Raw genomic sequence first — 23,380 nt, 5'->3', positions numbered from 1 at the left:
TGAGCATGGAGGCGGGCCCGCCACTGCAGAGCGTCGATGCGCCCGACACGTCGACGCTCACGCATGGCATAAAGAGCATCTCGCACGTCGAGCTGCCGTCGTACCATGGTCCGCGCGCACCCTCGATACTCGCGCCGCTCCCACGCTTCCCGCGCAAGACCCGTACGACGATCATGGTCCAGAATTTTCTGCGCAATGTCGCCAAAACGACCGCGCCCCACAGAGAGAGCACGGCGCGGCTGCCCACGTTACTGCACAAGACGCTGAGCAAAACGCGCAACAAGTTGATTGGGCATTCGCAGCGCGTGGCGCCAAGGGCGACGGCGCTCGCGTGTTCAAACTCGATCACGTCGCTCGTGGCGCAAAAGCCGCCGCGGGTCGTGCCCTTTGCGCCCGAGCCAACGCTGTTGCCGACGTCCAGCCAGCATCGCCAAGACGACAGCGTGGTGACGCTGAATCCGGGCGCGACCACCAATTCCTGTGACGTGATCGGACGCGCCCGCGCCAAGTCGGTGCGGGAAAGACTGACCGAGTCGATGCTCGAGCGCATTCCGCAGCTTCACGAACGCCGGTCGCGGCTTCTCGATCAAGTCGCGATGGGCCAGCGGCACAAAAAAGTGCTGTCGCAGTACCAGATTCGGCTCCGGTCGCACCGCGTCTCGGCGATCAGCACGCTCGTCATCTATGTGCCCCACATGATTTACCCCACGAGTCGGTGGTACCGAGTCTGGCGCCTCGTACGCCATTGCATGATTGTCGCTGACACCGTTGACAATTGACGTCCAAATGATTAGGTCCTCGTGCTGCTCACTTACTACCAGCTCGTGACAATTCCGTACAACGTGGCGTTCCTGCCGCTGGAAAACCCGCGCGACGACACAATGGGTCTGCTCACCAACGTCTTCTTTGCCATCGATCTCGTCATCAATTTGAACACGGCGGTGCGCGTCTCGGACGTGACCTTTATTACGACCCGAAGACACATTGCGCGCATTTATCTCCATAGCTGGTACATGTTGATACTAGCGACGCGATCGACGGGATTGGACTAGGTTTGTCCCGGACGCGCTCTCGATCGTACCTTGGGACGTGCTCGTCTATGCCATCACGCATCATTCGAGTCCAAGCACGCTTCCAAGCTCGTTTGCTAGTTGCTTCAAGCTCTTTCGGCTGCCACGCATCTTGCGCATGTACTCGCTTGTGCGAATTCTGCGCTACCTCCGCGTGCCTGACGAGTACAAGCGCTGGGTGCTCTACTCTCGCTACGCGCACTTGATCCGGCTCTTGTCGCTCCTCGCGCTGTTTATGTTTCTGGTGCACCTTCTCGCATGCCTCTGGTATGGCCTTGTCGTGCCCGAGCTCTGGATCGAGACGACGAGTGCGAGCTCTACGGACGGGTCGCTTCTCAGTGCGTATACGCTGAGCGCCTACTACATTGTCACCACGGTCACGGGCCAATCGAATGTGCTCCAGACGAATGCACAATATGTCTTCTCGGCCGTCGTCATTATCCTTGGGTCGCTCTGGATTGCGGTCGTGTTTGGCAACGTGGGCAATTTGATCGCCAACTACTACGCCAACCAAGACCTCTTTCAGCAAAAGGTAATTAATATTGGTGGTAGGTATTGACTGACGGTCGAAATACTGTAGATGGAGTCGCTCTTCTCGAGCATGACGCTGCTCCACTTGCCGGTGGAGCTGCAAAACCGCATCGTCGAGTACTATCAGACCATGTACACCCGCCACGGGACGCTCAACGGCAAGCCGTTCCAGTTCACCAAGGAGCTCTCGAAAAATCTCTCGGTCGAAGTCGGGCTCTTTTTGCGGATGAACATGATTACGCGGTCGCCCATGTTCCAGCCGTGCAGCCCCGAGTTTGTCCAAGAGCTTGTGATGCAGCTCGGTTTTCAGGTCTACCTCGGCAACGACTACATTGTCGTGCGCGGCGAAGTCGGCAGCGAAATGTACTTTGTGCAAAACGGCATTTGCGAGATGCGCCAGCCCAAGCTCCTTGAAGCGTCGTTTCAACGCGTGGACGTGGGCGGCATCGACCTCAAGCCGTATCGGACACTGGAAGAAGGCGACCATTTTGGTACCGATTTGTTATCTTTTATTTTTTCAAGTGTAAATGTGCACAGGGGAACTCGCGCTGCTCATGAACGTCAAACATGCAGCCACGGTCAAGGCCGTCACATTTCTCGAGCTCTGTGTTCTGACTCGAGACGTCTTCTTGGCCGTCACGGACAAGTACTGCGACGACAAGACGGTGATTGAGAATTTTATCGTTGAAAAGTATGACCCGGCCGTCATGGAGTCGCTGCTCGCGATCCAGAGCAACCCCAAGCAGGAGCACCAGCGGTCAATCGTTGCCTATATCGACAAGCTCACGGACCGACTCGCCGACATGCAAGACGCAATGGACTTGATGCAAAACCAAATCACGCTCCTTGAAACGGATGGCGCCAAGCCGCCGCTTCGATACAGCGCCAGCACGTATTTATCTTAAGTTAACTTGGTCTTCATGGCTATGTACGCGGTCGCGGCCACTTGGCCCCAGTGCATAAGCTCGTCCAGCACGTCCGGGTGGGGTGGTACGACCGACCACACGAGCAGTTGCTGCAACGAGAATGGAAACCGGGTCGGAATCAAAGCCGGGCTGATCATGGTGCTGCTCGGGCGTGCAAAAGGAGGCAGCGGAAACACGTTGATCCCGACATGGTGCGGAAGGCTTGGGACAAGCGACACGACGCACCCATCGATATGCCAGGCGCCTCTGTGCGGCACACAGAGGTCGCGGCTGAGGTAGAGTGGAATGTGGCACGAGGCCAAGAGCACCTCCGCGAGGTCGTCACGCGACTTGAACGTCGTGTGGAAGTCCACGCCGGGCCGCGGCCACACTTGGGTGGTGGCGACCGTGAGCGGGAGGTGCGACGGCAGCGGTGATGGAAAGAGCTCAAGGATATGCGCACGGACGTATTCACGCAGCGATTGGTGGCGGGACGGGGACCGCATGAGGAGCGCGGACTGGCGCAGACGCTCTTCGACGGCGTCGAGGGGCACGTCGCAGGCAAGTGCGGCCGCGACCAAGGCGCCGCCGGACGCCCCCGCGACCGAGCTAGCCGGCGTCAAGTGGCCGAGCTTCTGGAGCTGCTTGGCGACGCCGACGTGGAAGGCGAGGAGGAAGCCGCAACCGCCAAAGCTCACATGCATCGTCGACCTGGATAAAAAAGGCAGTAAAAAGCCAATCCAATCACAGACGGGGAAGGGCAAAGTGGTGTGCAATTAGACGCTGACGTGGCAGCGCGAGAGCGTTTGTTTTATTCCCTTGGCCCTTGTTGTCGATAGAGCACGGTTCTGTAGTATTCAGCGGGCAAAAGAGTTATGGACATGATGCATGTACAGCGTTGGAAGCTGCTGTCAGCGGAAATTATACGTGTCATACGAACACCTTGCTTGTGCGCGGTTTCTATGACGTTCACTAAGAGTTCGCGTTGAAGTCAAAGTAGAAAAAACCAGCTCAAGGCGTTGCAGACGAAGCGCTACGCCTGCATGCGTGGGAGTTGGCACCAGCACTTGGTCGTTGGGAGTGAGCTGCGAGATCCACCCCGTGGTGGACCTCTCTCGCCGAGTCATAGCTCGCGCGAGGTCATACCAACGGACAGAGGAAATACTCGAATATTCAACATATTTGCACTTGATCGAGTCGACGGTCTATTGGTGGTTGTTCTGCTCAATATACACGTTGTGAAATCTCGTTTGCACTTATGTTCGTTGCGTGCCACAACTGCGCGGCCAAGTCGCCCCACTCGACGAGCTCGCGTAGCACCTCGTGACTTGGCGGTGAGAGCGCCCAATGCAGCAGCTGCCACTTTGAGTACGGAAAGCTTGGGAGCAGCGATGGCGAAATCGTGCCCGCCGCGTCCGTCGGGAACGGGCTCACGCCGATCGCGTTGGGCACAGTTGGCACGAGCGAGAAGGCGCCGCCGTCGACGTAGTAGCCACCGCGGTAGCTGACCGCAAAGGCGCCGTTGAGGTAGAATGGAATATGGCACGACGCAAGGAGTGCGTCTCGCAAATCGTCGCGGGATGTGAAGCGTGTCAAGTGGCATTCCTGCACGCGAGGCCAGATCTGCGCGGTCGTCACGATGAGCCGCTCCTTCGAGAGCGGCGTCGTTGGGAGGACAGAGTCGACTTGCTCGCGGACAACGTCGGCGAGGCACCGGTGACATCGCGCTTGGTCTGCGGCGTCCAAGAGCTTGTCAAAGACTGTGTCGGGCGAGAGGCCGTACGCGAGCGCGGCGGCCAAGAGCGCGCCGCCCGACGCACCGGCGAATCGACTCGATGCGGTCAAGACACCGCGTGCCTCAAGCTGCTTGGCGACGCCGATGTGAAAGGCGAGGAGAAAGCCGCAGCCGCCAAAGCTCACGTGCATGCTGCACAATGGACACGAGCAAGGTTGGACCAACGTGCGTGATGGCCAATGAATGCACCGACACACGGACACAGACCACGTGGGACAGCGAGCATATGATGCGCTTCGGGGAACGGCGATGCGCGACTTCAAGGCGGCAGCGGAGGAAACATCCTTGTCATTTAGCCCTTGGCACCTGCAGCGCGTTGGTCTTGCGCCCATAAAGCAAAGCGGTCAAGACGCGTCTTCTTCGTGCTAGAACGGTACCGTAGTGTAATTCTAGTAACTTACTCCATGGTTCATTGGCATTGTCAGTGGCGGTCAACTCATAGTGCATGTAACTGGGTGCCAAAGGGCAAACCTCTCAAACTCGATACTCGACTCAGATCTCGCGAAAGCGGGAATTTGACGTCATTTCCAGAGCTGCCAGCATGACAACAACGACTGTCGACGCGACCTTTGAGGCCTCGGCCATCCGCCACTTCCAGGAGCTCCTGCGCATCCCGACCGTCAGCGGCACCGGCGCCAAGGGCGCCTATGACCAGGTACCTCGCGACATGCCGCTTCGCCAGTCTAATGCGTCGACTTAGTGCGCTGCGTGGCTCGTCGACTACCTTGGCGAGCTCAGTCTCCAGGCGCACGTCTTCTCGCCTGTCGCGGGCAAGCCCATCGTCTTGGTAAACCATTGTCGTCGCCGCCATGGGCCATACCTACATGGATCTTGTAGGCGACGTGGGCGGGCGAGGACCCGACGCTGCCCGGTGTCCTTCTCAACTCGCACTACGATGTCGTGCCCGTCATGCGCGAGAGCTGGCACTACGACCCGTTTGGCGTACGCGCTCGCTTTCTTCTACGCTGGATGCTCACGCTGTTTAGGGCGAGATCCGCGACGACGGCTTCATCGTCGGCCGGGGCACGCAGGACATGAAGAGCGTGTGCATCCAGTATCTCGAAGCCGTCCGGCTCTTGAAAGCGTCGGGCTTTGTGCCGGCGCGCAACGTGCACTTGTGCTTTGTGCCCGACGAAGAGATTGGCGGCGTCGACGGCATGGGCGAATTCCTCAAGTCGCCCGAGTACAAGGCGATCACGCCCTTGGCCATCGCGCTCGACGAAGGTCTGGCCAACCCAACGGAAAAGTTTACAGGTATCACACCTACCATTGTCGTCTGTGATGATGACATTTTTTGTCTAGTCTTTTATGGCGAGCGCACGCCGTGGTGGATCTACGTCAAGGCCGAGGGCCCGACGGGCCATGGGTCGCGCTTCATTGAGAACACGGCGACGTCCAAGCTCATTGCGATCTGCAACAAGGTCCGTCTTGGTCATGACTGTGCCGTCAACACGGGCACGCTAGGCGCTGGCCTTTCGCGACGAGCAAGAGAAGGCGCTTGGCGCGTCCTGCGGCTGCAAGCACGGCGACATGAAGAAGAAGAAGCTCGGGGACGTCACGACTATCAACCTCACGGTGCTCAAGGCCGGCGTCTCGATGGACAATGGCGCTACGTACTCGCTCAATGTCATTCCGACTGAAGCCACGGCCGGCTTTGACATTCGCATTTCACCGACGGCCGACCTCACCGAGTTCCACGTATGACGTCGCATTGGATAAGAAATGCTGACTCGATCGATGGTAGGCGATGCTCGATGCGTGGTGCGCGGCCGACGGCGTCTCGTGGTCGTATGTTGGTGCGCCGCTGCACGAGCACCATGTGACCTCGGTCGACGCCGAGACGAACCCGCTCTGCGCGCGGTTCCTCGAGACGTGCAAGGACCTTGGCATGGACGTCGAGCTCGAGGTGTTTCCGGCGGCCACCGACAGCCGCTTCTTGCGCCAGATTGGCGTGCCGGCGCTGGGCTTTTCGCCCATGAACAAGACCGAGATTTTGCTCCACGAGCACAACGAGATGTTGCACAAGGATACGTTTCTCAAGGGCATTTACATTTACCGCGACCTCTTTACGCACCTCTTGGCCTAAGCTACGGAGCGAACACGTTGCCATTTTGTTGTTGTTGTGGTCGGGTTTTGTCGACAATGAGGAGCCGACTAGTCGTCGCTGTGGCTGCTGAGCATCGACGCGTCGCTAAGACCATCGATGTCGCTTTCGTAACTCAGCGACCGGGCGCGCTTGCGTGCGGTTGGTGCATGTGTATTGGGAAGACGCCGGTGGAGGTACAATGGCAGGTTTTGGCACGCGATAAAGGACGACGGTGACGACAGCAACGGGTGCTGGCTCGCAGCAGAGGGCGTCGACGTGATCTCGGTCGCAATCTGGCGGAGGTACGACGGGAACGGGTACGCCATACGGGGCACATGGAGCATCTCGAGCTCGCCTTCGTACGAGTAGTCTCGCAAGGTCTCGTGGCGCGCCGGCTCGCCCTCGGACTCGCTCTCGACGACCTCGGTATACCGGTAGTCGCCGTGTCGGGCCGTCTTGCGCTTCCGGACGCCTTCGCGAAAGACACTGAGTGGCTCGTCGTCCGACGACGTGCCGGCCTCGGAGACATCGTCAGTCTTGGGCGTGCTTGGCGCCGTGTCCGAGCCGGTCTCAGCGAAGTCAATACTCTTGGAGTAGCCCGAGTCCACGTCGCTGTCGCCGCCGCTCACGGCGCCGTCCGACGACGAGATAGCCGACATGGTGCTGTCGAATTGCTGGATCCGCCCGTTCTCAAAGGCCATTGGCCAAAACCGTGCCCCCGAGCTTCTTTTGTACGAATCAAATTGAGAGATTGTATAATAATGCATCGATTTCACCCAATCATCGATTCGCGTGCGCGCCGAAGTTCGAAGACGTAGCACTCGCAGTTTCGACCCAGCAAGCAGAAGAATGTGGCGCCGGTCCTTCGCGGCAACCGCGTCCTTGGTCCGAGTACCTGGCAATGTGCAAGCGCGACCTCGCTATCTGCAATCGCGCTTGGCAACGACCAAGACGATCACGACGCCCATCTACTACGTCAACGCAGCGCCGCACCTCGGCCACCTCCACTCGACGGTCATGGCCGATGCGCTCTCGCGCTGGTTCCAACTCGCGGGCCACCAGACGCTCTTCTCGACGGGCACGGACGAGCATGGGCTCAAGGTGCAGCAGGCGGCCGAGCGCGCAGGCAAGCCCACCAATGTGTTTTGCGACGACGTCGCGACGACGTTCCAGACCATGTGTGCGCGGGGCAATGTGGCCTACGACCGCTTTGTGCGCACGACCGAGCCGGAGCACAAGGCGACCGTCCAAGGCCTTTGGAAGACGCTTTTGGCCAACGATGCCATCTACCTCGGCCAGCACGAAGCGTGGTATTGCGTCTCGGACGAGTCGTTCTTGACCGAGATGCAAGTCGAGGCGAGAGCCGACGGCCAGATGGTCTCCAAGGAGAGCGGCCACCCCGTCGAGCTTGTGAAAGAAGAAAACTACAAATTTCGTCTCTCGGCGTACCAAGACGCGCTCCTCGCGTGGCTCGACGCCAACCCGGACGTTGTCCAGCCAAAGTCCCGCTTCAACGAGGTCCGCTCGATGGTGGCGGGCGGCCTCCACGATGTGTCGGTCTCGCGCCTCCGCGAGAAGATTCAGTGGGCCATTCCCGTGCCACGTACGCTAGTCCTCTGTCATTGCAACTCGAATGTGATCCGATGTAGACGACGAGAACCACTCGGTGTACGTCTGGCTGGACGCCCTGAGCAACTACTTGACGTGTGCGGGGTATCCCGACTCGGCAAAGCTCGCCGAGGTACACATGTCGTCCTTCTGAATGCGCCAGCCATCCCACATGACTAGAACTGGCCCGCGAGTTATCACATTGTGGGCAAGGACATTCTGAAGTTCCATGCGATTTACTGGCCGGCGTTCTTGCTCGCCGCCAATCTGGCGCTGCCCAAGCGCATTGTAGCTCATGCGCACTGGACGGTCGACAATGTCAAAATGTCCAAGAGCCTTGGCAACGTGGTTGAGCCCAACGCCATCATCGACTCCGTACGCTTTCCTTGTTCATTCGTGACATGCGAACAACGTACCTAGTTTGGCGTCGACGCTGTTCGGTACTTCTTGCTGCGAGAAGGCGTCTTGACCGACGACGGCGACTTCAACGAGGAGCTCTTGAAGAACCGAGTCAACAGCGAAATTGCTGATACCCTTGGCAACCTCGGTATCCGCGTATTGCTCAACATATCCTACAACTTTGTCATTCTTGTAGTGATTCGCAGCACGACGCTTGCGTTCGTGCCCGATGGCATCGTGCCGACGGGTGGTGACTACTCAGTAAGCGACTTGGAGCTCATTGCAGCGCTGGACGCTATGGTCGAGACGACGCAAGCCTACTACGAAAAGCCCGATGTACGCTCCTTCTGCCTCGCGTGATGCTAACGACAGAGACTTAGTTTTCGATGGCGATTCGGTCCGTCATCTTCTTCCTTCACGACATCAACCGGTACGTAGCAATGTCCTACCTCGTGATTCCTCATACTGCTCTAGTAACTTTTCCAACAATGAGCCGTGGGTCGTGGCCAAGGAGCTCAAGGACCCGAGTGGCTTGACGACCGACGACGTCGCCGCCAAGCAGCGCTTTGTGGACAACACGATGCTCATTTCCATGGAGGCGGCGCGCATCAGTGGTATGCAACCTGCCATCGTGTTTGGCGCCAATTTTATGTTGTAACGACTAGCGCTTCTGTTGCTGCCCGTGATTCCGACGACGGCGACGAACATCCTCGACTACCTCAACGTCCCGAGCGAGCAGCGCACGCTGGCGCACGCCAAGTTTGGCCACTCAACCTATGGACCTATCCGCAACGCCAAGGCCAAGGTCAAGTTTGTGCCGTTCCAGAAGCTCCAGTAGACAATGTTGTACATTCAAATTTTGGAAAACGGTAGTACTTTTTGAGTCGGTTACATAAAGCCAGCGTCCGCGAGGCTGTTGACAAACAGGACATTTTCTTGGCGGTTGGCGTTCTTGGCGAGCCGAAAGAGCTCGGCGCTGGGCTTGCGAATGCTACGGAATTACGGGATTATGAGCACAGTGATCTAAGTAGCACGACCGTACGTCTCCAGTCGATGGCGTAGCATCATTTGCTGGTTCTTCTCGGGCACGAGCGCCTTGCGCCGGCGGCCGACCGTCGTCGTCGACGTGTACCGCACGTTTTGACAACTAAGGGCATCGACGATCGCGCGGTGGATCTAGTCGACGGTCACGTGAGCACGTCGGTATGGCGCGCCAGAGACCTTGCGGAACTTTTGAAAGCACACGAGTCCGTGCTCGATCGTCGGCATCGACTCCTCGTAGCCGAAAATGTCTTTGGTGACAAGGAAAAACGCAGGCAGGCGCGGCTGTCCTTCGGCCAGCGCAAACGCCTAGGAAATATCAATATATCAAGTCGAGTCCTAGGGCGGCCAAGAGGACGTACCTGGCGGTACGTGGCATAGTTGTTGTCTTGGGCGCAAATGTTCTTGAGGCATTCGAACCGGTCGTTTTGCGCTTGAGTGAGGAGGTCCCACGTCGTCTTGAGCTGCTGGATGCACGGGGCTTTAAGACCTGTCACGACTTCAAAGAGCGTGTTGAAGTTGTGCAGGTGGTGGCACGCCTCAGCGACATCGATAAAGTACGCAATCATCTTGGCGCGCTGCTTGGCTTGGAGCTTGGGATGCAAAATCTCGCTCGAGACCCACCCGGCGCGCTACGCAAGCGTGTCATGTCCACGCACGCATCGTCCGAGGTATACCGCATCAAAGAGCTCGATCAACGCCAGGACATTGGGCGCGTCCATGTGCTTGTTGGCGCTCGTCCAGTTCTTATTTGTGAGCTCGCGCGGCTGGATCTTGAGGTACCGGTATTCCTCGAGGAGCGTGAGCTGCTCTGCGGCTTCTTGCGCCGATATGCCACTCAGCGGCTCGGACCGCGAGACGCTTACATACTTGCCCTTCTCTTTTGTGCTATCCGACTGCGACCGCGTGAGGGGCCCAAACGAACTGCTGTGGCTGCTGACGCTCGAGAGCAGCAAGGCCGCGTCCACGCCATACTGCGAGCTGCCGGTCGTCATGCCTCGTGCCAGGGTGGGCACCTTGGTCGAAGGCTCTTTCGTCGAGTCGGACGAGCTGCGCGTGAGCTTTGGCGCGCCCGAGGTCGAGGCGGGCGCCGGGGCCGACCGCGAGAGCGCGTCAACGGCGACGGGCACGCTGTCGTCTTCGTTGCCGAGGTCCAAGGGGGACGGCATGTCGTAGGGCCGAGATCCGACCTGCGACGTCTCGTGGTGCTTGAGCTGCTGTCGCAACAAGGTTGACGCTTTCAAAATCTTGCCAACGACGTGCTAGGACATGAGATTGAGATTGAGATTGCATGCAAATGGGACGTACAAGCATCGTCTCGGCGTGGCGGACGATCGATGGAATCGGCGACGTCTTTCGTATCTCTTCGAGAAACAAAAACAATTTTTTCTACAAACCAAGATATATGAGGCGGAACTCCGATCGGAGTTTACCTGCGCCTTGCGGTCGTCGGTGAGGTCGGCCTCAATGTAGCCCGACTCGCGGATCCAAAATTTGAGCACGCTCATGGCGCGCATGATCGAGATGTTGGCTTCGGCCTGCGTGTTGACGTCAATGGCCTCGCTCGACGGAATCGAGAACCGTTCTTCTTCGGCGTTGGTTGGGTCGCACTCGATCGACGACGGGTTCATGAGCTTCATCGCGGCCTTGTAGCGCTTGATGAGCTTCTTGACAAACTCATATGCGGTCGAGTGGCACCGGTACGTGAGGAGAAAGCCGTCGCGGAACTCCGTGTCGTAATGATGTGCATCCGTGAGCTTGGCCACGAGACGCCCGAGCGACGCGTGCGAGATTTCGCGCCGGGCGTTGCTGATGCCACGCGTCGGCGTCTCGTAGATGACCGATGGCAGCTTCTTCTTGGCATGCTCGTCCTTGAGGTCGCCGGCGCGGACGCGGTCTTCGGTCACGACGACCGAGGCCAGCAGCGCCGACCACTGGCCGCTGTTGAAGGAGCCCATGAGGCTGTCGTTGGCGCCATTAGCCGTCCTGCTGCTGCTTGCGTCGACCAGCTTGGTCGGCGTCGTCGCATCCATCATCCTGGGGGTTAGCTCAAATGCAACAGTAGGTACGCCAGGGCGCTATCCGGATGACTGGCACGCCCATACAAACAATGCGTTCTTTGGCAGAGCGTCATCCGGATACGACCGCGGGATTTATACCGGCACCAGGTGTGTATACAAACACCAAGTTGCAACAGTGGCTACTCGGCAAGATGGTCGGCCGATCCTGCTCCGAACTGCAATGTTGCCTGGGACGCGGCCGCCGCCTGCCACGTACGCCGAAAGCTATTGCAGCAGCGACGTCGTCGACGCCACGGAGAGAGATGCTTGTGCAAGGTATTGGTCTGTCTCGGAGCCAGCGACCGAGCGGTGTGGTGACACAGGTCCTATCATCCGCTCGTCGGAGCGCTGTTCTTGAAGCAGCTCTTGGCAACGTCCTTTGCAATGATCGATGCCATATATGAATTCGATGGCGTGTACGTATTCGAATAGCTGGCCGCTGTAGTCCAAGCAATCAACGTCGGATATGTAGTACATTCCATTCAATGTTGTCGGTCTGTTGTCGCTATATGCGCGTCCATGATGGTGCGTGCATTCACATCGTGTCCAGGCATGGCCACTTGAGCGGACCGAAGTTCGCGAACCATTGCGACAAAGGTTGGCCGCGGGACGTCGATGGCGCCCATGTGAAGCTTGTACTCCATCGACATGCCAAGGTCCCAGACCAGGAAGCCGTGCACGTGGAGGTAGCTCCCGAGCGCTTGTAGCTGCATCGTGCCGGCGCCACTCGCACCCGGTTGAACAAAGCCCGTGAGGCTCGTGTACATGGCGCCGTTGGTGTACCCGAGCTCGCCCGCGACGAGCACGTCGCCTCGCCAGAGCTCGACGCTGTGTAATCGGACTTGATGGCCTTGGTCCGAGACGGTGACGCCGGGCAGCAAGCCGCGAAAGCCTTGGACGACCTCCGGGTACAGCCACGCGACGCCGTGCTGCTCGTGGCAGCCGTGCACAACCGCGTCAAATGCCGTGTTGAACTTGAGCGTGTACTCCTTGGCCTTCTTGCGCACGCTTTTCGAAATGTGGAACGTGGCAGGATCGAGGATGCAGCGCTCCATGTGGAGCTTTGGCAGCAAGTACACGGTCCGCGCTTGCTGCGTCGCGATCGGGAGGAAGCCTTCGTACATGATGAGCGCGAGGTAGAGTGGCTGGAAGCAGCGCGAGACCCAGAAATCTTCATGCGAGTGGTGCATGTAGGGGCGCAAGCGCTCGGGTACAAACTCTTCGTCGGGGCTCATCGATCGCCGGGCCATGCTCCTTGGCGCGCTGGTGCTCGCTTGGCTCGTCGGAATTTGCGGACTGCGTCCACAGCGCCACGCCGGATGCCACTTGATTATTATCCGACGTTGATAATACCGGATATTGGCTTTTTCCCGGTATTTGCATTGAAAATCCGGTCATTTCTGTGCCTCGTATATTAATATACAGGCTATCTGCGTCGTGATCTGTATTTTGGTAGCAAACATAAAATATGGCAATTATATGTTGTTGAGATCGTTGCTTTTGGAATAAAATTGCACCGACCCGGGACCCAGACGCGCGAAAGAAGTCGAGGAAGAGGAAGATCGCATGGACGAGAGGATGGACGAGCGGCCGGTCGTCGCCCTCGGGTCTCTTCCGCCCCATGTAGATGGACCCGTCATGGGCTACGTCAAGGTCCGGATCAAGGTCCGCGCCGATGGACCATGGCTCGTCCGCGTGCGATGGTGGGGCGCCATGACCAAGCACGAGAAGGGTGACCTGCTCCGCGAGGGGCAGACGCTGGCGTTCCCCGTCCATGTCTCCCGCGACCGCTTCGCCAAGTACCTCTCCGACATGGGACCGCTGCGGCTGGACGTCGTCGACAAGGCGACGCATCAGGTCGTCGGGCGCGCCGAGGTCAGCTTGAGCCTCGTCGAGATGGAGACGCCCGGTCTCGAGAAGGAAGCCCCCATCGTACGCAAGTCGACGTTCCAAGTGCGAGGCGTATTGCAGCTCTCAGCAACGCTGTTGTGGGGCGACGACGACACGCCGATCCCAATGCCATCAACGGTCACCGTGCGCAGGAACCGCGACCTCGTGTTGCCACCGCGACTGGTTCCGGTGCGCGACAGCAGCTCGAGAACGCCGTCGACCGACAACTCGGACACGTACGAGCATGTGTATGAGAAGGACAAATACGGCCACGAGGCCGCGCGACGAGAGCCGTCGCCCGTCACGTCTCGCCTCGACGCGCTCGTCAAGAAGGGCGAGGCGCTCAAGAAGGCGATGCAGCAAGCCATCAACGCGCCGATGGAAACAAGCACTTTGACGCACCATGATGTGGCCACAGTGCTCGCGACCGCCAAGAGTCTCGGTCCCAACGACGCTCCGAGCTACTCGTGGCGCAGCCTTGTCGACCAGTACACCAACGACGACACTTTTGCTCTTCGAGCGTCGGCCTCGCCACGCCGACCAGCCATTGCACCGCTACCTGTACCTGCCACACCCGAGCCCGTGATGCGATTGGACCTCGAGTGTGCACTGTACGTGTCCTACGTGGACGGCCTCGTCGTCTCGCATGGTTGCATGAACCTACATCTCTCGGTCAAGATGCCTTGGTCGCCAGTTGTCACAAGCGTCCAAAAGCGAGTTCGAGGCCCAAGAGTGCATCGCCGCAACGTCGCTTTTTGCGCCCGAGGATCTATGGACGAAGTGCATGTCGCCGATGTGCGCACCAAAGCAGTGGTACACATTCCTTTGCTGTTCAAGGCCTGATTCTCACGCAGGTGCTCGAAGTGTGGCAGCAAGCACAAGCAAGCACACTTATGGGGCTTGTCAAGCTCCCTTTGCTTGGCGTCGAAGACTCCTTGGAGTATGCATCGCGTCGACAGCATGGAGCTCTCAGTACTTTTGTAGATGCGACGCGGGATCGGTGTTGGATGTCGTCTTTGACGGAAACGCCCCGATCGTCAACCTCTTTGATGTTGCCACTGTTGGTCACGTGACATGTCAACTTGCTGTGGGCTCGTCCTTGCAGGTATGTTCCGATGAAACGCCTACACCTAAACACGAAATTTCGACTAGATTGACGCATGGCTTGCACGATTTCGATGTGCCGTGCGACTTCAATCGCTCTACCGTGGGTGGCGAGTCCGCAAACAACACAAGCCACGGCGGCCACCACTGTCGCTGGCCGACAAGGAGACGGCTGCCCGTGTGCTCCAACGAGCACTGCGTGCTTGGCGACAACGAGTACCAGACCCTGCACCAAACACTTGGGCGTGGGAAAGCCTCACGCTCACAGACAACGTTTCGGCCGACAAGTTCGAGCTGGCGCTCGACGTGGCACCTACAGACAACGAAGAACATGTCGTGGTCGCAGCTCCATCGAGTGTCGACGTCAATGAGTCGCGGTCCGCCTTGAACGACGTCGTGCTTGAGCTGCTCGATGCGATCGAGGGTGATGGCCTCGATGACGTTGCCCCCAATGCCAAGGACCCTGTTGCTGCTTTCACAGACACGACGCTTACGGAAGACACCGTGCCGCCGCCGTCTTTGTTGGACGATGCTGATGCAGCCATCGCTCTCTTGAACCCAAAGACGCAGCTCCGTCTCGACGACAGTGTTTCTTTCCCCGCAAAAAGCTGCGATGTCGAAGCTGGCGTCAACTCGCTACCAGACACAAGCCCCATGTACCACAAATGGACACTCTCGTTGCGCGAACCGTTCGGCGGCAGCACAGCCGCGGGTCTTGGTTGCGAGCTCCGGTACACGTTCGACGATGCTCTGTGCTCCATGTGGTGGGATGCCACGAATGCGTCGTGGAGCTCCGTGAACGAGCACGTCGGTCGATCCTCCTCCGTCGCTCTCGATGTGGAGCTGTGGTGGCAGCCAAGCATGACGTCAGTGCTGCGTTGCATTGGCCGCGCGCACGTCGTCCTTGACGCATCGGCGCTCCCCGATGCGGTGCCCATCCAATGGGACTTGACGCACTTCCAAGCACGCGTTCCGGCCCTTCCGTTGCGCGTTGTACATTCGCTCGAGGCATCCGAACCGCGTGCCGGCGCCAGTCTCGAGACCAAGTCGACGTCGTCCAAATTGCTGCCGGCCACGTCGATGCTCACGGTGCGCATTGGCTCCTTTCAGCTCGCCTCTGCGTCCGTGGCCAGTGTCCAAGTACAGTGCGCGCTCTGCGTCGGCGATGCCGTCGACGACGACGCCACTTCGGTGGCGTTCGACTCGGAGAGAGGCAAGTGGATGTCGCGCCAGCTCTCGCCGCTCCTCGCACCGACGTCCTACTACACGTTTCAAGAGCACTTGACGATTCATGCTGCACTGCTTGACAGCATGGCGGTCGACGACGTGGTCCTCGACGTGTGGCACGTCGCATCCGGGAAAGACCTCACATACCTTGGCGCTGTCGCAATTCCGCTGGCCTCACTTCTCTTTCGGACGCAAGGCATCAAAGGCGTATTCCCACTCCTTCGAGGTACACTTGCGTCTACCTCGCGTTTTAGCATTGCATGGCATGTCACTTAGATGGTGTGTACCACGGTCGCGCTCAAGTGCACATTGCTTTCCATCACGGCAAGGGGCGTATCTTAGTTCCTACAACGACGCCTCAGACAGTGCTGACACCAGCGCGGGAACCCCGGCTCCGTGCTGTCGGAATGACGCGCCAAGATCCGTCATCCCGTCCCACCCCGGAAGTCGTCGCCGACGACAGGGTTCCCTTCAGCAAGCCGGAGGTCGTGCAAGCAGAGTCTCGGGAGCTGGACGAAACCCACGTTACCCACGTTGATAACGACAGTGTTGTACGTCGTCACAGTGTATATCTACCACCGCAGGTGCTGACGAGATATGTCTAGGTATCCATCCTACAAGCTCGCCACTTGGACGTGCAAGGCCATGGTACTGCGTCGTTTCTCGCAAGTGTTCAAGTGGAGTGGGGCTCGCTGCGTCAGGTACGATAAAGCCAAGCATGCGTGTTGGAAGGGTATAAGTATGTGACGTAGACAACTAAACAAGTGCCCGTGACGACCGCGCTCGCCTTCGACTTTTCATGCAGTGCCAACTTTGTTCGACAACGAGAGGCACCGCTGGTGTTTGCACTGTGGCTGCACGATGCGTCGTCGTTCGAGTCGCCGCGGCGCCTTGGTCAAGCCGTCGTCGACCTCGCGCTCTTGAAATGGACACCTGAAGTGTGCGGGTGGTACCACATTATCGATGCCACGCAACAGTACCGCGTAAGAAGAGCAATCACTATGTGTACGGGTCTCATTCAAACCACATTACATAGGGCCAGCTCCAACTCCGCATTCAAAAGACGGTCCTCGAGAGTGTGGAGTCGGTCGTCGTACCCGTGTCAAATGCCGCCGTGCCTACCGACATCGAGACCGACTCGTGGCAACTCCTTCAAAAAGTACAGCGCGATCTCGCCGACATTGATCAACGGCTCAACCACGTCACGATCACGTCGCCAGATGAAGCGTGCCAGCAACGATCGCCGCCTGCGTCACCGCCAGCATCTCCGCCTGCATCCCCATCACGGGTGTTGCTGGCGTCACCCAAATCGTCACCAGCTGCGTCACCAGAGCCATCACCAACTGCATCGCCACTGCCATCGCCATCGACGTCCCCGCGAGGGTTGCCTCCGGTCTCAGAGACTGCAGAAAACGAGCACGTCGTCAGTGGTCATTGGAGCGACTCGGAGTCGGAGTTTGACATGACGGCTCTCGACGTGCACATGAATGGTATGGACGATATGGTGGACGACATTGAAGCCGTTGATGCTACGGGCGAGGCTGCGCTCGTCGACGAGAGTGGCTGGGACGACAACAGCGCGGCCGTGCTATCGGACGCTCCGGTCGATCGCTCGGATGGGTCTTGCGATGACGTCGACTTGTCAGCGCTCAGCCTGTTTGCGCCGCCGACCTTCGAAGCTCGTCAAGACGACGTGCTCGAGGAGTGTGACACACTCATGGGATCGGTCGTGGCCGACGTTCCGAGCACTCCAGCAGCATCTGAGGACGAAGACGATGACTACGCAGCGTTGGCAGCGTTGCTGGCCCCTCCCATCGAGAGCGCGCCCGCATCACCCGTGGCCGATCTGGACGTGTGCTTGTGGTCTGGTGGTAGCCGGCCAGCGTCCGAAAAGTCCCACGCCGTTGACGACGATGTACTCAGGACGGTCTTGGAGACAATGCAAGATATCAAGCTCCAGCTAGCCGCGCTCACGTCCTTGACGACACCAAGCTGCTCGGCGTGCGCGAGCCCCGTCAAGCCTTCCCCGCCACTTCTGGTCGAACGTACCAGTCCTACAATGGATGTCGTACGCGTGTCGCTCGATCGAACGGAGAAGCCTCATCTTACGGGGCAGCTTGATGCTGGTGTGACGACAACAGAAGTAGAAGAGACGACGACGGTTCCGCGTGACAGTGCGCTACACGATGCCACGTCGATGGATGCTACGTCAGTGCAACGGCAGGTGGTTGCTGACACACTGCAGCCATCGAGCGAGCACGTTCACATGGAGACAACTGGTTCAACGAAGGTAGAGCCGTCGCCAAAGCGACCACCGAGTCCGTGGCCGGACAGATTGGAAACCAAGGGTGTCGCGCTGGAAACTCCGGCATCTTCAAAAGCCCTCGCCGATGGTATCTTGACGCCAGCACCCAAAGACGAGTCCGCACCGACGTCGCCGACGCTGTCGATTGCAGACCAGCTTTCGCGTCTTGTACAACGTCTCGATGAGCCACTGCCAAGGCTACCTGCACGTCGTGCATCCGACGATTTGGCTGCCGAGATTGCGCGGTTGACACAGAGTGCGCGGGAAACCACTCCCAACGTCATGACCGATGCACCCACCGACGCGCTTACTGCTGTTGCACGCGAGCCGCCGCGTCGCTCCACGGCCCGACCCGTGCCTCTAAGTATTCCGCCCGTGTTTCGCTCGGTCCAGCCTTTACGGCGAAGTCCCGCTAAGCCGCCTTTGCTGGATTCGGAGACGGAGCGCATCGCCAAGATCATGCGAGGTAGTCTCTCCTACTGGCTCGAAGACGACGACTCGAGCGACGACGACGGCATCTTTAGCACCAAAGGTACGCGTTAATGGGTCGAGTAACATGACGACTTCACCACGCGGTCATACTCGTCGCGCGCGGCCGTGTCGCTCAGTACCGCATACGCTGTCGCAATCGCCTTGAACTGGTCGTCAGCGTCCGCATTCTTGCGCTTGTCTACATGCACCTTTGCATACCGCAAGGTACTTGCCATCGCCGTCACCTGGGTGCAGCTGCAGCGCGCATCGATGGTACGCCTTCTTGACCTCGTCCATCGATGCCGCAGGCGAAATGCCCAACATCGTGTAATAGAGTTCTAGGGGTATTGTTGCAAGCACCGGCGTCGTCTTGGGTCGTCCCGTGGCCTCCGTGTGCGACTTCAAGTACCGCAGCTGGTCGCGCGGTGCGAGGTTGGAGGGTGCACCAGTTCGGAAGAAGACGCTGGCGTATGATGGACGCCTATGCGACGTCTCTCTCTGTGACGCCAAGGAACACGACGGTACTTGTTGGCCTTGTCTGCCGCCCGCTGCTCCTTGTAAACGAGGTGCTGCTACGCTCGGTGTCGATTGGCCCGATGAAACGATCGCGCTGTACCATCTTGGCCGTCTCGAGCTGCACACGTGCACTGCGAAGGCGAACATGGCAGAGTGCGTGGGTGGGCTGCAGTCGAAGACACGCCTCGGCGTCTGCAACCGCATCCCCCTCTCTCCCAGGTACGCCCAAGAAGGCCCCCGAGCGCTCATACAAGACGCTGGCTTGGTACAGCGCATTCGACGTCTCCAGAGCCAAGCACGTTGTCAACATGTCGATAGCAGCGGTATAGTGACCGCCGTTGACGAGCGAGATGCCTTGCGCCTGGACGCACCACACCCATGTATGTGTATTCGGTGACCAACGGTGCGTACCCGACGTGACTGCATGCGCTGGAGCTGCTCGAGATACTGGCGTGAGGTCGGCGAGTGGCGGCCGGGTGGCATTTTCTGAAGCAAGGCGACGGCTGCCTCGAGATTGCCCACATGGCTCTGCGCTCGTGCGTTCGCGATGAGCAAGTTGGTGTCGGACGCCACAAGTGGAAACGGGAGCCGGGTTAGAAACTCGAGAAGCTCGTCGTACATTTGCGTGGCCACAAGCACCGCGGTTTTGAGGTACAAGGCTTCCGGGGAGGCTGGCGACGTCGACAAGACGCTGTCGATGGCGGCGACCAACGCGTGCAAACTCTCTTTTGGCGGGTACGCAAATTCGAGGGCCCTTCGAGACGTCTCGCACGCACGCTCGTGGTTACGAGACAGCACGAGGACGCGCTTGAGACGCTCCGTCATGTCCTTGGACGCTCCAACCTGCTGGGCGACGCGGCGCGCTTTCGCGAATCGACCAAGGAAGAGATACATCTCGGCGCACGGCAGCCACTCTACACCGCATTCCGTCAGCGTCAAGACGAACCACTCGGTTCCAACCGCGGCAGAGGCTCGGGTGGGGCACCGTAACGAGGCCGAGGCAGAGCTCGTAGCATTCGAGGAAGAGCTCGAGCGCCTTGCGGTTTGTTGCGATGCGGGCGAGGTCGGTCGAAAACTGGATTCGTGCAAAGAGGTCCACGTAGACGCGCAGTGGCGTCCGCGCCATCGTGTCTTCTTGAAAGATGGCGACGCTGAAAAACTACAGCGTGCTATGAGCTCATGAGAAGTCAAAGCTCTGCAGCCACCTTGGCCACATCGTCCGCACCAAGGCCGACGACCTCAATCGGTGGCAAGTGGAGCGATGCGACCGTCGGAGCATTGTTGTTTTGCTCAGTGGTCGTTGGTGGCACGGCCTTTCTTGGGCTCTTGACAGGACGCGGCGACGGTGATGGCACAAACTGTCGAGTGTGTTTGCACCACCGAATGCGCAACTTGTTGGTGTCGCGTTGGGCCATGGCAAGATGGATGTATATGGTACGTGCATATATATATGGTGGTTACGACTTGGTTACGACGCGATCTTATCGCATTTTGACGCGAATGTCGTGCGCAATGTCGGCGAGCACAGGGAAGAGGGCGTTCATGCTGTCCGAAATGAGCTGGAGGAAAAACTGCTCGGCTTGCTCGTCCGTGAGATCGAGGCGGAAGCGTTCTTCGACCTTGGCGAGGACCGTCTGCGGGTCGTTGGTGTAGCCTTCGATGCCCGCGTCCACCATCAAGTGGAGCAAGTTGAGGATCATGGGCGCACTCTTGCGCAGCCTACGACAGTGATCAGCATCCGAGCTTCGTCAAGTCGATCAGACCAGTTGTAGGCTTGGCAACAAAGCGTCTCAAACTTGTTGTAGTGCTCGCTCTTGGTGCCGCCCATGCCTTCGACCATTTCCTTTGTGAGCTTGAAGGGCGGCGGGAACGGCTTGGGGTCAGCGCCAAAGATAAAGCCAAAGTCGATGTGGAAGAGGTGGCCTTGGCTCTTCATCATGACGTTCTCCAAGTGCCGGTCGCCAATACCAAGGATGTACGAAAAGACGCACGAGCCCGCGAGCGACCGCACGTACGTGTTGATGGCCTCGAGCGCAATGCCTTCGTATCCGCTCGGGTCTGGGTTGTGCGCGCGAAGGAAGGCTTGGATCGTCTTGTAGTTGGAGATGACGCCCGACACCGGATACGAATCGTTGACAAACATCATGAGGCCCGCGGACGGCGACGTGGCCAGAATCTGGTACGACACGAGCTTCAGGTCCAGATTCACTTTTTTGAGCAGCCGGTCCATGAGGCTAAACATCTGCATGACGAGCTGGTCCTGGCGCAAATCGTCGCCATTCTTGATCATGACCTTGTACGCGGGTCCGTCCTTGTCCCGACGCAAGCCCAGAAAGCGATTCGACGTCATGGACGTGAGCGGCGGCGGCGCCGTAAACGACGACGGGCCCGAGTTGAGCACACTCAGCGACTCGCGCAGCGACGTGGCTTCCGTGTCCTACGCAAGCTTATGTCAGCGACAAGGAATGCAACCCGATGCGCAACCTCAGCCACGTCGGCTTCGACGAGGACCGTGGTAAAGTCCAGCACGCATGGGTACATCGCGCTCTTGAACATCTTGGCTGACGTCGGCACGATGCCCGAGAGATGGATCGACGGGTCCAGCGGCAGTCGAATGTGGACGCCTTTGGGCCACACCATTTGCTTGAGGTACTGCTTGAGCTTCTCTTCTTTCGCATCCTTCTTGCCTTTTTCGTCGCGGGCGCGCAAGTGCAGTGCCATGATACGGTTCATGTACTCGTTCTGCGTCTGGAGCATGTTGAGAATCGCGACACCGTCGTCCGACTCGCGCATCTGCGAGAGCATGCGCTCCAGAATGCGCGTAAACATGTCGCCGTCGCGGACGTCCGAGACCTCGACTTGGAGGTACCAGTAAAAAAAGTTGGCCATCTTGAAGTGCTTGCACGCGCGCGAAATGAGGAAGCGCGCCAGCGGCCCGAGCGACGCCTCGTGGCGGCGTTCGTACCGCAGCGCCTGCACGAGCTGCAAAAGAAAGTCCAGGAGCTCTTCGTTGCGTGCTTTGTCGAGCGCCGCGACTGCAAAATGACGCACGAGGTCGCTCCGAAACTCCTTGCGCGGACCGAGCAGCTTGAGCGCATCGGCCACGTCGATCTCGGTCCACGCCGTGAGCAGCTCGGACGTGAGCGTCACCTCGGTCTCGTCGAGCCAGTCGACACTCAGAAGGAACTTGACGATCGCCTTGCGGTTCTCGACGAGCGTGTACCGGAACTTCCACAGCAAGTCCTTCTCGTCGTTCTTGAGGTGGTCGCTCGACGACCCGAGGAGCTTGTCGATACGAAACTTTTCCTCGCGGTTCGGCTTCAGATTCGGGTCAATGGACCCGCGGAGAATGTCACGTGCGAGCTTGCGGTACTTGCGCTCGGCCGGGTTGTCCTCGGCGAGGTCCGGGTCCCACACAGCAACAAGGGCCGAGTCGGTCGTGTTATCTATTCCATATTGTCAGATACAGAAAGAAGCAAAGCACCATCTACCAATGCGGCTCAGCGACCGGGGATGCGCCGCTGGCGTCTCGCCGGCGAGCGATGCGGGCGGCCGCGTCGCTGCGTCGCCGTAGAGGTTGGCATTCCGGATTGGGTACGGCTCTTCTTCGTACACGACGGGGTGGCCAAAGTACGGGAGGTCGATCCAGAGGCAGGGGTCGTTGCGTACATGAATGTACGACGGAAATTCTTCCTTCGGGCCCGGGCACTCGGCGTTGCTGCGCATGCGCGCAATGCGGCGGTTCGTGATGCGGTCGACCCAGTCGAGGCGGAGCATCTCGTGGCGGTCGTAGCGCTCCTTGAGCTTGTCGAGGCGAAAGCACTCCATTTGCCGCGTGACAATCTCGGCTTGGTTGTCGTGCTCGTAGTCGGACGGCGTCGTCGTGAGCACGTCCGGGTCGGCGGCGACGCGCGGCCAGACACGGAGGCAGAGCGCGCCGTCCTTGAGGAGGCCGTTGCGGCCAAAGAGGGGCACGGTCGTGCCACCGACGGGCACTTCGCCGACGCCCCAGATCGTGAGCGCAATGACCGCATTGCGCGGGAGGTCGCGAAACTTGACGGGCAGCGTGATCCACTCGTTCCAGTACAAGCACGACGCGCTGACCTTGCTCGGGCTCTTGGTGCAGATCGGCATCGTATGCATCGGCAGCCCGTCGGCAAAGATCTGCGCGCTCACAAAGAGCTCGTTCATCGCCGAGTTTTGGAGCTCGGACGCCGAGCCCATGGCTTGCACGAGCTCGGGCGCGTGGAAGAGCTCGTCGCCGGTGGGCTTGTCATGCTGCAGCAGCTGCTGCGGAGGCATGTCCACATACGAGAGGAGGAAGGTCACCTCGACGTCGACGGCGCTGCTCAGGTAGTACTTGTACTCGGAG

General features: G+C 59.1%; 11 protein-coding genes across 11 annotated transcripts; 4 read left to right on the top strand and 7 right to left on the bottom strand.

Annotated features, from left to right (window-relative positions):
• Window positions 1–5: 5 nt before the first annotated feature.
• SDRG_07963 (hypothetical protein) lies at window positions 6–2,426 on the top strand (the record flags this gene model as incomplete). The annotated part of the gene is made up of 6 exons (XM_008613826.1): window positions 6–737; window positions 795–1,015; window positions 1,053–1,602; window positions 1,651–2,092; window positions 2,139–2,365; window positions 2,412–2,426. The coding sequence occupies 6 exons, from the start codon at window positions 6–8 to the stop codon at window positions 2,424–2,426; spliced, it is 2,187 nt and encodes a 728-aa protein (XP_008612048.1).
• On the bottom strand, window positions 2,427–3,228 carry SDRG_07962 (hypothetical protein). The gene has a single exon (XM_008613825.1). The coding sequence runs from the start codon at window positions 3,208–3,210 to the stop codon at window positions 2,503–2,505; it is 708 nt and encodes a 235-aa protein (XP_008612047.1). The 5' UTR covers window positions 3,211–3,228; the 3' UTR covers window positions 2,427–2,502.
• A 435-nt stretch (window positions 3,229–3,663) lies between these two features.
• On the bottom strand, window positions 3,664–4,471 carry SDRG_07961 (hypothetical protein). Its single transcript, XM_008613824.1, has one exon. The coding sequence runs from the start codon at window positions 4,430–4,432 to the stop codon at window positions 3,731–3,733; it is 702 nt and encodes a 233-aa protein (XP_008612046.1). The 5' UTR covers window positions 4,433–4,471; the 3' UTR covers window positions 3,664–3,730.
• A 356-nt stretch (window positions 4,472–4,827) lies between these two features.
• Window positions 4,828–6,422, top strand: SDRG_07960 (hypothetical protein). The gene is made up of 7 exons (XM_008613823.1): window positions 4,828–4,956; window positions 5,002–5,088; window positions 5,139–5,243; window positions 5,288–5,555; window positions 5,604–5,722; window positions 5,766–5,999; window positions 6,046–6,422. Exons 1-7 carry the CDS (start codon window positions 4,843–4,845, stop codon window positions 6,385–6,387), a joined length of 1,269 nt encoding a protein of 422 aa, XP_008612045.1. The 5' UTR covers window positions 4,828–4,842; the 3' UTR covers window positions 6,388–6,422.
• On the bottom strand, window positions 6,330–7,110 carry SDRG_07959 (hypothetical protein). The gene has a single exon (XM_008613822.1). It carries the CDS (start codon window positions 7,086–7,088, stop codon window positions 6,456–6,458), a length of 633 nt encoding a protein of 210 aa, XP_008612044.1. The 5' UTR covers window positions 7,089–7,110; the 3' UTR covers window positions 6,330–6,455.
• A 126-nt stretch (window positions 7,111–7,236) lies between these two features.
• Window positions 7,237–9,232, top strand: SDRG_07958 (methionyl-tRNA synthetase; the record flags this gene model as incomplete). The annotated part of the gene is made up of 8 exons (XM_008613821.1): window positions 7,237–7,990; window positions 8,037–8,128; window positions 8,176–8,370; window positions 8,416–8,542; window positions 8,591–8,730; window positions 8,775–8,824; window positions 8,869–9,008; window positions 9,060–9,232. The coding sequence occupies 8 exons, from the start codon at window positions 7,237–7,239 to the stop codon at window positions 9,230–9,232; spliced, it is 1,671 nt and encodes a 556-aa protein (XP_008612043.1).
• On the bottom strand, window positions 9,225–11,509 carry SDRG_07957 (hypothetical protein). Its single transcript, XM_008613820.1, has 7 exons — window positions 10,869–11,509; window positions 10,744–10,824; window positions 10,113–10,697; window positions 9,798–10,067; window positions 9,616–9,744; window positions 9,437–9,570; window positions 9,225–9,385 (listed from the first exon to the last, which is right to left on the bottom strand). The coding sequence occupies exons 1-7, from the start codon at window positions 11,469–11,471 to the stop codon at window positions 9,283–9,285; spliced, it is 1,905 nt and encodes a 634-aa protein (XP_008612042.1). The 5' UTR covers window positions 11,472–11,509; the 3' UTR covers window positions 9,225–9,282.
• A 446-nt stretch (window positions 11,510–11,955) lies between these two features.
• Window positions 11,956–12,813, bottom strand: SDRG_07956 (hypothetical protein). Its single transcript, XM_008613819.1, has one exon. The coding sequence runs from the start codon at window positions 12,743–12,745 to the stop codon at window positions 11,978–11,980; it is 768 nt and encodes a 255-aa protein (XP_008612041.1). The 5' UTR covers window positions 12,746–12,813; the 3' UTR covers window positions 11,956–11,977.
• Window positions 12,814–13,016: 203 nt separating this feature from the next.
• On the top strand, window positions 13,017–17,837 carry SDRG_07955 (hypothetical protein; the record flags this gene model as incomplete). The annotated part of the gene is made up of 9 exons (XM_008613818.1): window positions 13,017–14,198; window positions 14,240–14,325; window positions 14,370–14,490; window positions 14,538–15,942; window positions 16,059–16,267; window positions 16,322–16,417; window positions 16,469–16,699; window positions 16,753–17,761; window positions 17,833–17,837. Exons 1-9 carry the CDS (start codon window positions 13,062–13,064, stop codon window positions 17,835–17,837), a joined length of 4,299 nt encoding a protein of 1,432 aa, XP_008612040.1. The 5' UTR covers window positions 13,017–13,061.
• A 723-nt stretch (window positions 17,838–18,560) lies between these two features.
• Window positions 18,561–20,423, bottom strand: SDRG_07954 (hypothetical protein; the record flags this gene model as incomplete). The annotated part of the gene is made up of 7 exons (XM_008613817.1): window positions 18,561–18,691; window positions 18,738–18,973; window positions 19,018–19,064; window positions 19,109–19,369; window positions 19,420–19,922; window positions 19,969–20,167; window positions 20,214–20,423. The coding sequence occupies 7 exons, from the start codon at window positions 20,421–20,423 to the stop codon at window positions 18,561–18,563; spliced, it is 1,587 nt and encodes a 528-aa protein (XP_008612039.1).
• Window positions 20,424–20,489: 66 nt separating this feature from the next.
• SDRG_07953 (hypothetical protein) lies at window positions 20,490–23,310 on the bottom strand (the record flags this gene model as incomplete). Its single annotated transcript, XM_008613816.1, has 4 exons — window positions 20,490–20,727; window positions 20,772–21,445; window positions 21,493–22,454; window positions 22,500–23,310. 4 exons carry the CDS (start codon window positions 23,308–23,310, stop codon window positions 20,490–20,492), a joined length of 2,685 nt encoding a protein of 894 aa, XP_008612038.1.
• Window positions 23,311–23,380: the final 70 nt, after the last annotated feature.

The sequence above is a fragment of the Saprolegnia diclina genome (assembly GCF_000281045.1).
Source record: "Saprolegnia diclina VS20 unplaced genomic scaffold supercont1.23, whole genome shotgun sequence".
In the NCBI taxonomy this organism is placed as follows: Eukaryota; Oomycota; class Saprolegniomycetes; order Saprolegniales; family Saprolegniaceae; genus Saprolegnia; species Saprolegnia diclina.
The sequence above is the reverse complement of the archived record's forward strand: the minus strand, read 5'-3'. Positions and strand labels throughout refer to the sequence as shown.

Bases quoted from the DNA above. Each gene is read 5' to 3' on its own strand.
- SDRG_07962 (XM_008613825.1), bottom strand. From the start codon at position 3,210: ATGCATGTGAGCTTTGGCGGTTGCGGCTTCCTCCTCGCCTTCCACGTC.
- SDRG_07961 (XM_008613824.1), bottom strand. From the start codon at position 4,432: ATGCACGTGAGCTTTGGCGGCTGCGGCTTTCTCCTCGCCTTTCACATC.
- SDRG_07960 (XM_008613823.1), top strand. From the start codon at position 4,843: ATGACAACAACGACTGTCGACGCGACCTTTGAGGCCTCGGCCATCCGC. The intron at 5,089-5,138 runs GTAAACCATTGT...TGGATCTTGTAG, and splicing joins CGGGCAAGCCCATCGTCTTG to GCGACGTGGGCGGGCGAGGA. The intron at 5,244-5,287 runs GTACGCGCTCGC...CACGCTGTTTAG, and splicing joins GGCACTACGACCCGTTTGGC to GGCGAGATCCGCGACGACGG.
- SDRG_07959 (XM_008613822.1), bottom strand. From the start codon at position 7,088: ATGGCCTTTGAGAACGGGCGGATCCAGCAATTCGACAGCACCATGTCG.
- SDRG_07957 (XM_008613820.1), bottom strand. From the start codon at position 11,471: ATGATGGATGCGACGACGCCGACCAAGCTGGTCGACGCAAGCAGCAGC. The intron at 10,068-10,112 runs GTATACCTCGGA...ACGCTTGCGTAG, and splicing joins TGATCGAGCTCTTTGATGCG to CGCGCCGGGTGGGTCTCGAG. The intron at 9,386-9,436 runs GTACGGTCGTGC...GTAATTCCGTAG, and splicing joins CTACGCCATCGACTGGAGAC to CATTCGCAAGCCCAGCGCCG.
- SDRG_07956 (XM_008613819.1), bottom strand. From the start codon at position 12,745: ATGGCCCGGCGATCGATGAGCCCCGACGAAGAGTTTGTACCCGAGCGC.